This window comes from Mixophyes fleayi, chromosome 2, assembly GCF_038048845.1.
Source record: "Mixophyes fleayi isolate aMixFle1 chromosome 2, aMixFle1.hap1, whole genome shotgun sequence".
Classification (NCBI taxonomy): Eukaryota; Metazoa; Chordata; class Amphibia; order Anura; family Limnodynastidae; genus Mixophyes; species Mixophyes fleayi.
The window spans coordinates 169,848,081-169,866,016 of NC_134403.1; the positions used below are offsets into that span (position 1 = coordinate 169,848,081).

The 17,936-nt window shown below is 39.6% G+C and overlaps 1 protein-coding gene across 1 annotated transcript in view; it reads right to left on the bottom strand.

Moving 5' to 3' along the window:
* ATP2A3 (ATPase sarcoplasmic/endoplasmic reticulum Ca2+ transporting 3) overlaps nucleotides 1-17,936 on the bottom strand; it is a 168,105-nt gene that overhangs the window by 22,064 nt on the left and 128,105 nt on the right. Inside the window, exons 9-11 of the mRNA XM_075194972.1 lie at nucleotides 13,997-14,085; nucleotides 2,247-2,349; nucleotides 261-392 (exon numbers count right to left, since the gene is read on the bottom strand). Coding sequence (XP_075051073.1) covers nucleotides 261-392; nucleotides 2,247-2,349; nucleotides 13,997-14,085 — 324 coding nt within the window. The remainder of the gene's footprint in view (nucleotides 1-260; nucleotides 393-2,246; nucleotides 2,350-13,996; nucleotides 14,086-17,936) is intronic.

Below are 17,936 nucleotides of genomic sequence, written 5' to 3' on the forward strand. Positions count from 1 at the left end.
ACCGCTTTGTAAAATTCCAAACCATGTTAGGTGGCCAAAGGGCTTTTGCTACAAAGCCCAACACAATTAGTTTTGAAAGCACAACTCTACAATAGTAGCTAAGAAATAACAGGAAATATTTTTTTCACCTAGTACAAGTTAATATTACACAACAATATCAATAAAACTTAAGCATGCTTCAAGAACATTGCATCACACCTGTGTCTATTTTAATGACAACATTTAATAAATCTAGTTTCTCAGTTTGAAGGCATACTCACAGAATTGCAGGCATTTGCTCGCTCCACCTTAGAAAGATTGCTCAAATCAGTATTAAAGACGTTCATCTTTTCCACCAGGCAGGTCAAGGCAGTCTCTGTTGCCTCTCCAACCTTTTCATATACACCCTTGGACTGCAAAAATACAATTATCATCAATCTAACAATTTATTACACAATATGAAGACATCAAGAGGGGTATTCAATTAGGATTCACGGCTGCACGTGTAAAGTGTCATTACGGTACAGAAACATTGTGCAGACGCGCGTAATCGCGGCTGCGAATGCTAACTGAATATGCCCCTCAAAAGCCATGGTTCCTTATTTAGTTGACTGTTAATTCATTAAATACTAGAATTGATGGAATTTATACACAGTCTGTAATTAATGACTCATTTGGGGTCTATTCGATATAGATACATGGTTTAACATAATATGCCAGGTCTTTGTTTGAGTACAATAATAGAAAAGGTGAAAAATTCCTTTATACAATCTACAAATCCTTAAGTGAATGTGAAATAAAGAAAATATTAATTTCAAACTTTAGTAAGGTTTCCTCCTTCTAGAACTGGTGAGGGTGATTAGCACGACCCTCACTTACCCCAGACTAGTGCATTGGTGAGCGCCTCTTCCCCAATCTTAGAATTGGCAAAAACTGAGGACCTACACACACACTGGGGATCGTGTAGAGTTTGGGTGTGGTACGTTAAAGCGAGACTGATAAACGCGATAGTACTTACTCCGACATGAATTACTCGAACGGCACTTTTCCTACACATCACTGTAAAGCCGAATGTTTATTATACTGATTTGGAAGAATTGCGATCACATAACAAAGCGACAGCTGCAAATGATGTAAGTTTTAAAACAGACAGCATGATTTGTGGGTTTAAAAAGGATTATTTAAGGAGGCGCGGCCTCTATAATTGAAAACCATTACTAAAATACATTGTGGACCCCACGCCTCCTTAAATAATCCCTTTAAGCCCATAAATAATACTGTTGGTTTTAAAAAACTTATGTCATTTACAGCTGCCGCTTTGTTATGTGGTCGCAATTCTTCCAAATCAGAATAATAAATAAACATTCGGCTTCACAGTGATGTAAGAAAAGTGTTGGTCGGGTAATCCATGTTGGGGTAAGTAGTATCGGGCTGGTGGTAGTCGGTTAAATGAGTACCACCGGTAGAGTTGGAGGTAGGTTTCATTTTGCAGAAAAAAAATATACTTTCAAAATGTGCATGCATAGGTCCATATGCAGATACCGTTACATCCATCTTACTTCCTACGACCGGAGAGGCAGAACGGGGGGGGTAGGCATAGACTGAGTACAGTAAGGGCATGTTCATGTGACTAAAGTTGACTTGGCCATAACAGATTATGTTCTTTTATGTTCATTATTGTTTTAACTATTATTATACAGTAGATGTATTGCCTTCAGAATGACAGTTTGTGCAATTCTATTTCACTTATTTATTCTGTTTACAAAAATGTTGTAAAAATGTCATCCGTTATTACAGATAACAAACAGGTCTCTGTTAAACCTGAAATAGGGCTAACTGAGTCTACAAATGTTTTACACTAGCTTTGATTGTGTATTAAGGAAGTAAAATTATGCTTAATGGGATTAGTCAAAATGCTAGTGCATTGCTAAGCAAAATGTATGTGTTCTATTGATAGAGACATGTTTGACATAGAGCTCTAAGCAATGATTGTTATTTATGTGGATATAGTTCTCTACTTGTTGCTATTAAAGAGTTTGTAAATTGAATGGTTATGTAAATGGATATACTTATTAAGAAAGATTGCCAGATCTTACCGCAGAAGCAATCGCTTACCTAATAATTATATTCCAATATGAGAATCTCAACAATCCTGTACTAGATAATCATGGGCCAAAAGCTCAATTATATGACAATAATGAAGTTTAGAGAATACAAAACATTTAGCATTTTAATATGCTGCTTATTAAGCTCAGAACCATGCCTACCTCATTGAAATCCAAAGATGAATCATTACAGAGGGCACAGATTGTGGCCAGCTCCACCAAACCATCATACTGCCCACACTGAACAACCTGATCAGCTTTTAGGCTGTTTAAAGAAAACAAAAAGAAATTAAAAATCAGCTAAGGTGGTTTAGTTTGACCATATTACTCATATACTGGTATATATATATTGGTATGTTTGGTAATATTGTCTGGTTGTAGAGCAGTGTTTCTTAACTCCAGTCCTCATGCACCCCCAACAGCTCATGTTTGGAGGATTTCTGTCCGTGAAAACAGGTGGGATAATTACTGACCCAGCCAAATAGTCTAAGTCACCTGTGCATGATTAACGAAATCCTGAAAACATGAGCGGTTGCGAGTGCAAGAGACTGGAGTTTAGAAACATTGTTGTAGAGTATCAAAGCGTGATGTAACATATGTACAAAGTTCCCTGAAACAACAATTTGGGTGGGGGTTGTCCAAGAAGACCGTTTAACCATATTCAGCTTAATTAAATGTTTATAATTAATCTGTATAATGCTATGTTCATCTGGACCTCTCATGGGCTGACTAACAATCAGGGTTTTTTGGGTACTCTGGGATTAAGGCCGAATTCTCAGTATCACTCAAACCCAAGGGTCCCGTTCTCTACTTTCTTTGTAGACTTTTACAAAGGCAGCATAATACATGTCTGAAAATTACTGCCAGTTGTTAGAGCCTTTATATTAGTTGATAACATATTTAGCACAGATCAAATATTGTCATCTCTATTTATTCATGCTAGACAGTTTCTGTATCTTCTAAATGTTTTATAGGAGCACAAATTCACAAAAATCTATATTTCTCTGAAGATTGATAAAGTATCATTTTTCAAGGCTTCATATTGTAAAGCTACTCTGCAGCAGCTTGCACAGAAGGTTTCAGCTAGGTTCATGTTCCGCTTTTTGCTGGCAGTATCAGACTATGTTCTGAAGGATCCACCATGAATTCTAGCTAGACTGTTCACACCAGAGTCTAAGCAAAATCATTACAAGTAGCACATTTATTTTATACTTTATATGCACCAATATACAATATGTAGCTTACTGTGGAATACATATGGAACTATAAGATAAAAAAGTTTTTTTTAACATATTTTCATTGGATCAGGCATGACAGAAGACTGATAACTAGATCGTCTGGTAACAATCAATGGCCAATACGGGACTGTTTGGAATAAATCAAGTTGGATAAGAGAGAAACAGAGTAAACTGTGTATTATCTGGAGACTACCTTTATGCATTTGATTCTTATTTTGCGAAGCCTCAATGAACCAAAACGTGCCCTATACACAAGACAATCCAGCCACTATGCCTCCCTGTCCAGCAGCCAGATGTCACTTTTGACAATACACGTACACACACAGGTACGGCCAAGTCTAAAATCTTTGACTGTTGGACTGATTCATAGAGGGCACAGTTACCCCAACCAGATGACGACCATGTGCACATTCATATTAGACCATTGTCCAACCAGAGATCATCAACTGCCCTAATCCACAACTTAATAAACCCTTTCAGATGTTGAGTGGGTTCAGCCATCTTTTAGGCCTCATACTCTGCAATTTATGTCTATAATGACCCAATTGCCGGGCATAACTGCAGCATGTATGGGCACTTTAACATGATCATATCAATCTGAATTGTGCTGATGTGCTGCAGTGACAAGGCAGTAGAAAGGGCCCAGAGAACAGATTAATTGTGGTAATAGTTAACAATGCTTTGTAAATTCAATGCTGGCCATATGTGGTGATCTAGGATATATGGCCTTTTAGGGGCCAATCTGCTCTGAGTTTGACCAAATAACAGAATCACAAGGAGCTCTGTAGTGTAATCAGCAGACAACCACACATTGTCAATGCAGCCAACGGCCAACCATAATATACATCTTTCCCAATCACATTTTGAACTTGCAAACCTACATATGCTAAAATTTCAATTTGTTTTTTTGTAAATCTTTTTTTATTGTACAAAGAAATAGGCAAGTTTACATCATGTCAAATAATTGCAACATAATTTCTCAATGTACAAATAACATTTTTCTTTTTCTATCACAAACATAAATGAGAGAGGAAAATAAAAAAATAAAATAAAATAAAAGAAGGGGATAGAAATAGAATGGAAAAGAGAAAAGGGCAAGAAAGGAGACAGAGGAGGGGAAGAGAGAGGAGACTGAGACTAACCGAGTCACTGAATAGTGTGTTTTCCTGGTGTTTCTCATGAAACATACTACGACTTCCTATTAATACCAGTTTAGCTGAGCATTTGCCAATCATTCACATTTTGGATAAAACTTAACCTCATCCACCATCCTCAAAGATTTCTCAGTAAAGACCACCTAGTATCCTCAAAGACCCGCATGATATGGAGCCGAGTCGATTCTTTCAATGTGTCTATGTATGCACCCCATTTAGCATGGAAGCGCTCCACCCCTTTCTCTAAATCATTAAAGGTGGCTCGTCTGTCGAAATATAATGTTTCCATCAACTCCGATGTGACCTCCAATATCGATGGGGTCCTTTTGGATGTCCAGTTGCCTAGAATGGCTTTCTTTGCCAAGGTGACCATAATTGTGAGTAGCGGTATAATCCGCGAACCTTCTATCTGGTCTTTCCAAGAATCAAAAACTGCGAACAATAGTACTTCATAGTGAGCCAATACTTGTATTTTAAAGGTAAAGTTTATATATGTTACCAGTTTATTGCAAAACTTAGTAATCTTTGGACATGACCACATGTTGTGTAACAGAGGCCTGAGCTTTCTGACATTTCGGGCATATACCTGTTTCTGTTGTTACCATAAATCGCCTCTGCGATTGTGATATATATGCCCTGTTAATTGTTTTGATGTGAACTTCCTGGAGTCTGGCAGAACCAAGAGCTTTCACAGTATGCTTCATATAACCTAACATCTCTCCTGGGGGTCGTAGATTCGGTAGGTCTTGCTTCCAAGACTCCCATGTTTTGGCCCACACCTTATCAAGTTCACCATCAATTAGGTCGGCGTACAGATATTTGATCTTAAACCTGTTTATTTTAGCAAAGACTAAAGTCGCTTCTAAATCACCTGTGCCTTCCACATCGTCACTTAATAACCATTCTCGTTGTTTGCTCAGAGCATAGTGCCGGATCTGTAGATACATATAAAACTGATTATGTGGGAAGACAAGCTTTTCTCGTAGCTGCTGAAAGGAGTATATCGTGCCCCCTGGGTCAAAGATATCTCTCACCACCATAATTCCTTTCTCTCTCCAAGCTCTGAACATCTCATTTTCGAGCGAGGGTGAGAACTCTGGGTTACCCCAAAGTGGGAGGTATTTTGAAAATCTCGGGCTACTTTTACATTTTTTATTTATGGCTGCCCACGCTGTGTATGGGTCTCTGAATAGAATGTTGTGCAATTTTACAGATGGTATTTTTGCCCTGGGTAAATGAAGTAAGGCGGCCGGGGCATATGGATAGAAACATTCTTCCTCCAGAGATTTGTTGGTAAAATGTTCAATCCCCAATAACCAATCTGAGATGTACCGAAACATGGCAGATCTGTTAAATGCTTGTATGTCTGGGAAGCCCTTCCCTCCCTTGGTTTTTGGTAATATCAGCCTTTTCCTGGCTATTTTCGGTTTCTTATTTTGCCATATAAACTGGCTGAACAGAGTATTGCACTTCTCTATATCCCTTTTACCGACTGCTATTGGGAGCATTAACATAGGATATGTGAGCTTGGGAAAAACTATGTTTTTGATGATTATTACCCTTCCCATTAATGATACTCGTAGATGTTTCCAGTTATTGAGCTGAGTCTGAATTTTGCTGATAATAGGGTTATAGTTGCATTGGTATAATTTGGAGGGGGAGGGGGTCACCAGTATTCCCAAGTATTTTAATGCATTTTCCACTACTCTAAATATTCCAAAATTATGTTGTTCTCTATCAATTGTTTGGGGGTTACCTAAATACAATATCTCCGATTTGTTAAAGTTTATTTTGGAGCCTGTGAAAGAGCTAAACCTTTTTATCATGTCTAGGATTATTGGAATCGTAACTTCGGGCTTGGAGATAAATAGAAGCATGTCGTCTGCGAATAGAGACAGCTTTACTTCCTTTTTCCTTACTGTGATTCCTGTAAATGCCTGATTTTGCCTAAGAGCTATGGCTAATGGCTCTAACGCCAGTGCAAATAGGAGTGGTGACAGCGGGCAACCCTGGCGTGTCCCTCTACATATATGAACCGGGGGAGAAGCATGGCCATTCACCACTATCTGTGACAAAGAACCTGTATATAGTGTCCTAAGGGTTTCTATGAATTGTGTCGGGAAGTCAAATCTGGAAAGGGTCTCGTAAAGGTTGTCCCAACCCACCATGTCGAAAGCTTTTTCGGCATCTAGGGACAGCAGAAGTGCCGGATTTTCTCCCCTGCCTCCCCATTCCGATTGAAGTACTGCAATGACTTTTCTGATATTGGAGACCGAGTTCCGGCCCCAAATAAAGTCAGTCTGATCCGGGTGGATGATAGAGGGGAGTATTCTTTTGACCCGTTCTGCAAAGATCTTAGTCAGTATTTTATAATCTGTATTCAGGAGCGATATAGGGCTGTACGAACTGGGTAACGTTTGGTCCCTACCTGGCTTGGGTCATACTTTTATTATAGCCATGTTAAAATAAGCAGGGGATTGTTTTTTCTGCTAATATTGTTTTATAGAAATTCTGTAAGATTTTCGATATCCTAGGGAGGAGCAATTTATAAAACTCTCCAGAGAGTCCATCGGGCCCTGGCGTTTTATTATTTTTTAAATGTTTGATGGTTGCTATCACCTCTTCTTCCGAGATCGGGGCAGACAGAGCAAAGATTTGTGTGTCTGTTATTTTGGGTAACTTAATTTGGGACCAAAATTCTTGCTTGCGCTCCAGATTTGGATCCTCTTGCGCATACAGTGATTCATAGAATTTATGTAGTATCTCTGCATGTTTCACTACCCCAGAACTGTCACATAATGAGGTAATATGTGTAGGGGGTCTAGATCCTTGCAGAAGGTTAGAAAGTAGATGACTCATTTTATTCCCGTACCTATAAAATTGGTACCTGTCTCTCTTAATATGTTTGTTCCCTATTTGTGTGACTACATTATCAAACTGCACTTGTTTCTCTCGATACTGCGCCCTATTGGCTGGGTTAGGTACACGCTTCCATCTTTTAAAGGCCTTTTCAAGGTCTCTTTGAGATTGCAGATATAACTCAGATTGCTCTTTCTTGACTTTCTTAACATAAGATATTATTTCCCCTCTCATCACAGCCTTCGCTGCCTGCCAATAAAGAGCAGGGTTTGAGATGTGCTCTACATTATGTTGTTCGTACATGGCCCAGGCTGCATCCAACCTACTTCTAAACTGTTGTGAGGATATCATGCCTGATGGGAATCGCCATTGTCTATGTGTACCCGTGTTATTATTTAACTCCATGCTAAACCAGATCGGGGCATGATCCGATAAGCCTATTGGTTCTATTTCCGTTTCACTTACCCATTGGGTGATAGATTTGGATATTAAGAAGTAGTCTATTCTTGAAAATGTGTTGTACACTGCTGAATGGAAAGTATAGTCTTGGGTACTCGGGTGGCGCTGACGCCAGACGTCTGAGAGTTGCAACTGCTGCTCAATATATTTGATTCCCACTTTATATTTTCGTGTCTGGTGTTGGGGCCCTCTTTGCCTGTCCAATGTGTCTGATGATACTATGTTAAAATCTCCCCCTAGTATTATTTTCGAATCAATGTGAGTATACAATTGATTAATTATTTTTAAATAAAACCTTTTGTGATAAGCTGTTGGCGCATATATGTTGCAAAGGAGATATTTACTCCCTGCCATTGACACCTCTACACATACAAATCGGCCTTCTTCATCTACTTGCTTACTGTGGATTGTGATAGGTAGATTTTTCCGTATTAAGATTGCTACTCCCCTTGACTTAGAGGAGAAAGAGGAATATGCCATCACCTGTTGGCCTAACATGTTTAACTTCTCATGTTCTGAGTCTGTAAGGTGTGTTTCTTGCAGAAAGGTGATATCTGACTTCAGTTTGTTAACATAAGTTAGAATCTTTCTCCGTTTGATTGGAGAGTTTATCCCATGGACATTCCACGAACATATTTTTATCATGCTCTGCATTTTACTCCAGTATTTCGATTGACAACCTTTGGATTCGCATATTTCTGCGCTCATAACCATCATAACATTCAAGTATTCCGTACTCTAACGAGTGCTGACACTCTAATCTTTCAAGAGTTCAATTTCAGACTATTTAGAGATCTAACTGTTATAACTTTGATATACCTCAACAATACCATTCTCTATCTTATCTATTGTCCCATTTTATAGGAATCCTCTGACTATAACACGTTTGAATTTCTGAAATAACAATTGCAAATTCAAGTGCATTTTACTTATCCGCTATCTGGGCAAGTCTCTCAGAGTTTTCTTTGTCTAGGTAGGCTTGCACATCTTCCGCTTTATTAAAGTCCCAGAACTCTGAGCCCTGGAACAGACGGAGCTTGGCTGGGTAAAAAAGTGCGAACTTCCGTCCTTCCTTGATAAGACGTGTACACACCGGTGCCATTTCTTTTCTTGCCCTGGATACCTCTGTAGAGTAGTCCTGGAATAGCAGTAGTTGCTTGCCTTGCCACAGGATTTTCCCTTTTTGCTTTACAGCCGCCCAGATTTTGACCTTATGAGTAAAATTCAAACATTTGAAAATGACTGTCCGGGGTCTTTTGTCCAGGTTGTCTCTAGTCGGGCCTAGCCTGTGTGCTCTTTCGATTTCCATCCCTTTCAGATCCTCTGAAATGTCCAGCAGAGATGGCAGGTCAGCTACAAGAAATTGAGTTAGGGTTTGGCCTCCAACGGATTCTGGCAATCCAACCAAACTGAGATTGTTGCGGCGCGATCTATTTTCTAAGTCATCAATCTTGTTGAACATTTGACTCTGTGTCTTACGTAGCATAGTCACCTCTTGTTTTAAGGTAGAGACATCTTGCATGTTTTCTCCTATGCGTTGTTCGTTTGCTGCCACTTGTTTTTTTGTAGCAGCAAGTTGTTCAGAGAGTTCCTTTACAGCGTCTGCAAATCTATTCGCTTGCAACTGCAACAACGGTTCCATGGTCTCGCGTATAGCTCTCACCACCTCTGCGTAGGATACAGGCGCCCCTTCTGGGTTTGAGGTCATCACTTCTGTTTGTTGTATGTTTTCCGCCGGCGTGACTGTGTCATCATTAGCATCACTGTTGGTTACATTTTTTCCTCGGCCTTTAGAGCGCTGCTGTTTAGCCGTTGACGAAGGGGTATTCATATATTTTTCCATCGTTGTCATTGGCTATTCAAACTACTATAGCACTGTTAATTATCGTTGTGGGAAGTGAACAGAGACCGTCCCTCCCAGTCTCCTACATAATAGAAAGACTTTTCCTTTATTACACTTTAATTTCCAACTGGGGACCCTAAAGAGAGCTGTGGGTCATATATTTAGTAATTCCAGATATAATGATGTTAATAGAGTCGCCACTAGATGGTGCTGTTTGGCAATATATTTTCTGCTTAGTGTTATGCTGTGTACACGGAGGAAGTACTTAAACCTTTGTTTGCTGGATCACACTAGAGATCATTCAGATCCACAGGGCACATTTATTTGTCACTGCCACCAGCTTTCCTCCCACCTGTAAGTCTGCTGTTTGGTACGTGCTGGTGTTATTACTGTTGATGTGCCTGTGCTCACAGTGCTGCAGCCTCGGGACAGCTTGCCACGCCTCCGACCCTCCCAGCATCAAATTTCAATTTGTTTAATTTCACTGAGCTGTACATAACTTCTTATTTTCCATAGTACCCTTTAATCCAATTCATGCAATCACTATCTTGGAGCACACTTTCAAACTACTATGCAACAACAAAGAAAAACCACTACAATATTAAAATAACTTAATACCAAAATTAAGAAATAAAAAGCAAAAGATTCATCTCTATTTAAAGCTCCACTACCATCTACTGTAAAATTATCCAGCCAAAGCCTTTGGGGCCGTTCTAAGCAGCAGTGTACCCATGACTCCAACAGCTCTCAATTGCAACTTCTGATTTGCTCCACAGCTCACACCCCCTCCCCTTCAGCAGTGTCACACAGGTCCGACTTTTGTAGCAGCCCGCATGGCTCTGGCTATGTTGGAGGAGCGCAGAGGTCAAATTTTAAGGTAGATGGTAGGCAAAACTAATATTCTTACCACAAATTGTGCAGCTTGATTGCTAATAATTTCTCTTTATTTTTTTTTTTTTTTTAAAAAGTTACATTTTCAATTGAGTCTAATGTGCTACTCAAAACGTTCTAGATTATATTTGCAAATCTGCTGCTTACAGTTATCCATGATTCTCCACTGAACGCGCCAAGTTACATAGCAAAGAAAAAGCTACAGTTGAAAAGTGCCTCAAGCAGATTAGTTGGCTCTAAAGTTATTAAACAATGCTCATTACACAAAACGAGTTTATAAAACTTGACCTGCCACTTTGCAAAGTTTGTTCTAAACCCAATACATGGTTAATGAACTGAATATGCTAGTGCATTAAAACAAACACGTCCCACAGTCATAATTTCAACTCCAGCAATCATTTCTCACAGAAACCTGGCTCTCCTCTAATATCTGAGTACATCTCTTTAGTGGGAAGACCGCAAAAGTGGCATGGCATACGGGAAGTTCTGGGCATGCTTTGGGCGGACCATAGGTGGGGCGTATTTGTGTCCCGATTCTGCTTCTTGAAATGTTGGGACGTATGATTAAGCGGCAAACGCATGGTGATTTTGTTAGCCAATTTGGCCAGTTGTGTGTCGTCTTCCACCAAACAAACAAGAGGTAGCCTAGAAAGTTAAAAATGCATTTGCATCAGCCAACCACACTAATGGGGCCCCATAATATTAGAATCTTTGTCTGATAGTTTCTGGACAAACTGGACACAAATGCAGATATTTTATAACAGGCTAAACGCCTGAAATAAAGGTGTATAGCTAACTTTCTTTGCAATTGTTGCCCATGTCTTTGCTTTTTGGGCATTTCTTTAAATGTGCACTCTCAACTGCTGTCATTTACATATTATTAGCCGTCCTCTCCGTTCATCACTTCATCTAGTCATTACACTTTATTTGATCTCATGGGCCGAAAATCATCTTATCTTATTATCTTTTTACACAAAGAAGTATTCTCAAAGATCAATGCTTTCTGGATCTGGCTCCATTACTATCCCACAGCATTTCAAATAGCCAAAGAGAGGCATTTTTAAGATGTGTTACAAAACCCAATGCCCTTTGTCATGCATTCATAGGCATGCACACACACACCTGTGCAGAATTTGGGATAGATAACATGAATCACTTATAAGACACAGATATAAACAGCATACAGAAGTAAAACGTGAATATACACGGTAGATGTGATTAGAAATTGAGAAGCAGACATAATTTAGAGCTAGCTGATGAATTTATCCATACATTAGCCATAAAAAGATGGGCAATTTGGAAATACATTTTGTCCGGATACACGAGAAAAATGCTAAGATCTTGAAAAAAAAAAGTTAAATTTAAATATAGTTTTTAACACATTTTCAGGTTTCTAGTGTTATTTATTACAACAATTTAATCTTGAGGTGCTGTAACGGTTTGCCATAGCATCAATGGGTGGGAACAACTGCCATAGTGAACCAATAGGCTTCATTCTCATAAATATAAATTCAGCCCATTAAATGGCTTCCTCCCTTTGTATTTAAGTGACAGATGCATTTTAGCAATGAAAACACATACAAGGAGAGTTTGTCAGGCCCAGTGCCACCACTAGGCAACAGGATTTGGGGAGTGTCATTGGAACACCCCAACGTCCCCCTAATGCTGGGCCAGTGCCTGAAGTGTTAATAAAAGACTGCAGTGAGAGCACTGACAAAGCTGCTCTCTCAGTCTGAACATCATGTGACTACTGCAGTCACATGGTACAGTGTGGAGGCGAATTTCTGTAAATGTTCATGCTCATCTGAAAGAAAAGTTGGTAGGCAGAGGGCATGTGTGAGAATAGTTGGTGGACAAGAGAACATGTAAGAGAAAAGATGGTGGTCTGAAAGAGTCATGTGCGAAAAAAGGTGGTGGGCAGAGTGGATATGTGATGCAAACGTTGCTGCATTTGCCACTGGGTAGCAGTGGAGCTTGAACAGCATTCTGCATTAGACATCAGTGCATCAGGACCGGAGCCTTGTCAGCCAGGAGGTGGTAAGAATTATTTTTATTTTACAAAGCCAAGTGTATAAGGGACTGGGAAGCGAGTTCTAGGGGATGGAGTGTCAGGAAGCTTTACCAAGGGCACCATGTATCTGTCCTGAATATTATACACCACTTCCAGTGAAAATACAATGTGGGAATTTAGAGGACTATTAATTTGTACAGAAAATAAGTAAAAGGATACCAAATTTACCTTAATAAACATATGTAACAAACATGTGAAACAAGAAATAATATATAGGATAATTAACAGTAATGCTGATGTTAGAACAAAGAGCTCCAAGAACTACGAAAAGCCAAAACTATCTTTCATCTGCCAGCTTCTTAAATCAAGAAAAACCACTGCCGTTTGAGATTCGACCTTCATTAATTGTATGGTTTGTGATAGACAGTTAAGGGAACTACATCACTTGTCTGCATAAAAGATCCTGGGGAGCAGGAAGTATCATTCAAAGTGCATGTTAAAAAAGCAGTGTTAATGCGTCCTTCTACTGGCCAATAATAATCTATGGAATTTCAGAAATTATGTCACATTAGTATGAATTTATCCCAAACAGTTCCAATTGTCTCACACAAAATCCAATATAAGGGCGCGCCAGGGAAAAAGCTAAATGTCAGCCTACATTAAACATGGTGGATAACGTCAGAAAATAAAACAATGCTTTTTATTATTAGCACATTAAATGTGCTATCTGGTTTAAAAAACAAAAATGACCGGCAAGACACTTAAATACAGATATACCTATTAACCTCATGGATAGATAACTAAGTGTTCTTACTATGTTTAATATGCCTGCAATTTTTGGATTTTAAGATTTTTTTATTTGGAATACTGAAATGTGATCATAGTGCAAGCTATCTGTTTATTATTATTATTATTATTCACTCTCATTTAACTTTGTATTTATATCAATTTGCCAGACACTTATTTTTTAAACCAGGTAGCACATTTAATGTGCCAATAATAAAAAGTATTGTTTTATTTTATTATGTTATTCGCCATATTTATTGTAGGTTGACTTTTAGCTTTTCCCCTGGCGCACCTTATATTGTATTTTGTTTGTTCTAGCTCCCACAAGGATTGTCACCCTTTAGTAGGGTTGCGACAGGCGTTTTTATAGCTACACACACATTTATGTGGGTTCGAGCGCACAAGAGCTAATTGTTTATTGCTTCAATTGTCTCATAAATGCTGGCAGGAAATAGGGGTTTAATTGAGACTTGATTAAGAACTGATGTTTCAGATATTATGACCCTCATATGAACAGATGAATATCATAAGTAGGTGTATGAGGTGCAAGACTATAATGTTATTGACAATGATACACATGGACTCAAAAGGGCTTTCCTAATAAATTAATTTAAAACTAGAACTTTTACATTTCTGTATCAGGAACTTCAACATTGACATTGTGTACTCACATTTGACCCTCTGGAGCATAGGTAGATCCAGTTATACTGAATTCATGAAGACTGCAATTCATTCCTTCAATCTTCTCAACTACAAACATCTTTGAAGAAGCATAGGAAAAAAGAAAAAAAAAAAAAAAACTTAGCACACAATATTTTAAACCATGTCCACTCTTGTTACAATTCAAAAATGTCCAAACAAGGTAATACAACTCATAAAACAGTTGAAACACTGGCACAGAACCCACTGCAATTTTCCTTTTTTGTTCTACATGATTACCCTTGGATCGCTAAAATGGATTTTATTTAATTAATCTCAACAACACTACAATTGAAGTGCTGTTTAACCTTGGCATAAAGTCCTATCATCTCCAGAGAAACACAACATGCACAAAGTCTCTTACCACCCTGCAGCTAGTCTATTTTTCCTATAGGAACAATAAACGACCTTTTGTAGCACATAAAACATTGTGTACATGAACACAATTACACAAAGGAAAATACAATGCGTAGAACTTAAGTTTATTATTATAGGCAACAATAAAATATTACTTTTGATTGCTGTAAAACACCTCAATACAAAGTCATGTTTTATACTACTTTTCTTTAGGATACTTACCTCTGTCAATAGTGTAAAAACCCAGTTAGTTTAGTAAGTAGGGATCATTGATCTCAATATATGATGCGCATACATTTCATGAAAACTGAGGATTGGGGAAAATAGTAAAGGGGGCAATGCCATGCTCTGTCACTAATATTTTCCATGTGTACACACTATGCAGAGTAACCTGTATATTCACACCAATTATATAAAATATGTGGAAACCTTATTGGTTTAAAGTAACAATACTACTAATGCTGTTCCAAGCGATCCCTCTTTCAAACATTTTATCACAGGTTACATCCCTGCTGGTAGGGAGTCCTCATGTTCAATGCTGGCAATGTACGATGATGTAGGCAGAACATGTTTAATCCACATTAAATTCATACTTGTCAACTCTCACTGAATGTCAGGGAGACTCCCTGAAATAGGGGTGATCTCCCTCACTCCCTGAAGAGTCTGGCATTCTCCCGGATGCTGAGCCAGTACGAGACGTGATTGGCTTCGCTATCTGTGGCACGATGACACAGTTCAGAAATTGTGTCCTATGTTCATGTATTGATGCCTATGTAGGTAGCCATTTTCATGGAGACCAAGATTTAATAAAAGACTGACAGGTAAAACAACATGACTTCAGTAATGGAGACAGAAATGTAAAAGACACTTCAGTCTCTAGAGATTCATTAGCTGCTTTTCTTTAACGCATTGTTGTCTACTCTGCCGGAATGTCCGGGATACTCCTGCATTTCTGGGAGACCTTCCGGGCAGCCGGGAGAGCAGGGCAAACTCCCAGTTCTCGCCCCCGCAATAGATAAGCGACGGGGATGGGGTTTAATTATGCAAATATCGTGTCATCTTAGCCCCGCCCCCTGCTGTAATTGGCCAAAATTGTGACAATTTAGGGGGCGGTGCCAAAATGATGCCATTCATCAAGCTCTGCCTCCGCACGCCCACTTCCCCCGGGATCTCCCTGAAGCCAGCGAGGAAAAGTTGGCAAGTATGATTAAATTTAATTGCCAGCTTTTCTAAACTGATTTCAATATCATTATTGCTTTGTTGGCTAGAATACATGTGATTTGTTGCACTCAAAATAGACAAGACACAGTAGAGATTCCAGCAAGATATGAACTTGGCCATTTATTATATTTTAAATACTCATCCCTAATAATTAGGGATGTGCACCGGCGACTTTTGAGGTCTCGTGTTTTGGATCCGGATTTTCATTATTTTTGGGGTTCGGCTTTGTCTCGCAAAACACTTGACGAAAGGTCTCGGTTCGGATTTAAGGTTTTGGATTCGGATTTTTTTTGGAAAAAACATAAAAAGTTTAAAAATCAAGTTTTTGGGCTTATTTTCACTCCTATGCTATTAGTAACCTCAATAACATTCAATAACAAGCATTTCCACTAATTTACAGTGTATTCTGAACACCTCACAATATAGTTATTAGTCCAAAACGTTGCAACGAGGTATCTTTCTGGACTGCGTAGAGGAGTGGGTCACCACAATATATATAATAAGAAAACCATCAACTTGTATGATTCGCACCAATAAATGTCCCTGGACTGCGTAGAGGAGTGGGTCACCACAATATATATTAAAAACCCTGAACTTGTATGATTCGCACCAATAAATGTATCTGGACTGCGTAGAGGAGTGGGCACTGGGCACCACAATAAAATATATAAAAAACCTTCAACAGGTCTGCATTACACTGCACATACGGCTGCTCCTCCATCCTCTCCATCATATACATGTTGGAGTTTTAGCGTGTGACAACCTCTTGTTTTTGATAATGTCAGTGCATTTTGAATATTTTTCAATTTGCCCCACACCACTGAATGTACTTTATCTATGATAGGCATCTATCTATCTTGACTGCGTAGTGTGGTGGCCCCGGTACACAATTTGGTACAGAGGCCACAATATAATTAAAAAACCCTCCACGGGTCAGAATTCCACCAAAAAAGGGTATGGACTGCGTAGTGTGGTGGCCCCGGTACACAATTTGGTACCGAGGCCACAATATAATTAAAAAATTGGGCATCAACTGTCACCGTTGTTTAATATCTGATACACCTAAATATGGACTGCACAGTGGAGTGGCCCCGGTAGTAAATTTGGTGCCGGGGCCACAATACCTCCATCAACCCTCTAAATCCCACTCCACTGATGGCGGACACCGGGCGCACGTCTAACACCAACATTGCAGTTACAGCCGCAGTTATACGCTTTGCAATAGGGTGACTACTATCGTATTTTGTGGTCATGGCAAACGACTGTTGGACGGTCAATTGTTTTGTGAAAGACTTAGCGGTCTTACGACTTCCCCTCTGGGAAGATGACCGACTAACAGCAGCAACAGCAGCAGTGGCAGTAGTAGGCGTACCGCTGCAGGATTCCTCGGATGAATCCCGTATTGAGGAGGACTCAGTCTGGCTGCTGACTTGGGCTGCAGGACTGAATCTGATGGAGATTGTGGAGGAAGTTGACGAGGAGGGTGTTGCTGGTGTGTATCCAACTGGACCACGGGATTTAGGTGTCCCTGTACCGATGAGGGTCCTAGCCCCAGTTCCTGAACTAAACACTGAACTATGAAGGTTATTCAGGTGACGTATAAGGGAGGATGTTCCTAGGTGGGCAAGATCCTTACCCCTGCTTATTTGAGCTTTACATAAGCTACATATGGCCATACATTGGTTGTCTGGATTTGGATAAAAATAACTCCAGACCGAAGAGGTGCATTTTTTGGTCTTCTGACCAGGCATGACGATGGGCTTTTTCATCCCATGGACATCAGCTGTTTCCCCCCCTGGTGCCTCATTTACAATAACCACATCACCATCCTCATCATCAAGTTCCTCCACAGCGCCAGCTACATCATCAATAGCCTCCTCCCGAGCCACCTCTTCCCGTACAGTGATGAGAAGGTCAGGCTTGACAACCACCAACATCCTTGGACTCGCCTTGTGGATTTGTGATAATTTCTCTTTAGAAGGCAGAGTTGTTTGCTGTTTTGTTGCTGACAGCATAACTCTCTTCAATTTTTTGTAGGGGGGGGGAGGAGGAGGAGGGCTAAGATCCGTGGGTGAAGCTGAACCACTAGTCATGAACACGGGCCAGGGCCTAAGCCGTTCCTTGCCACTCCGTGTCGTAAATGGCATATTGGCAACTTTACGTTTCTCCTCAGATGATTTTAAGTTTCTCTTTTTGCTACTTTTTCTTAACTTGGGCTTTTGTGATTTTACATGCCCGGTACTACGAGATTGGGCATCGGGCTTGGAAGACGACGTTGATGGCATTTCATCGTCTATGTCATGACTAGTGGCAGCAGCTTCAGCATTAGGAGGA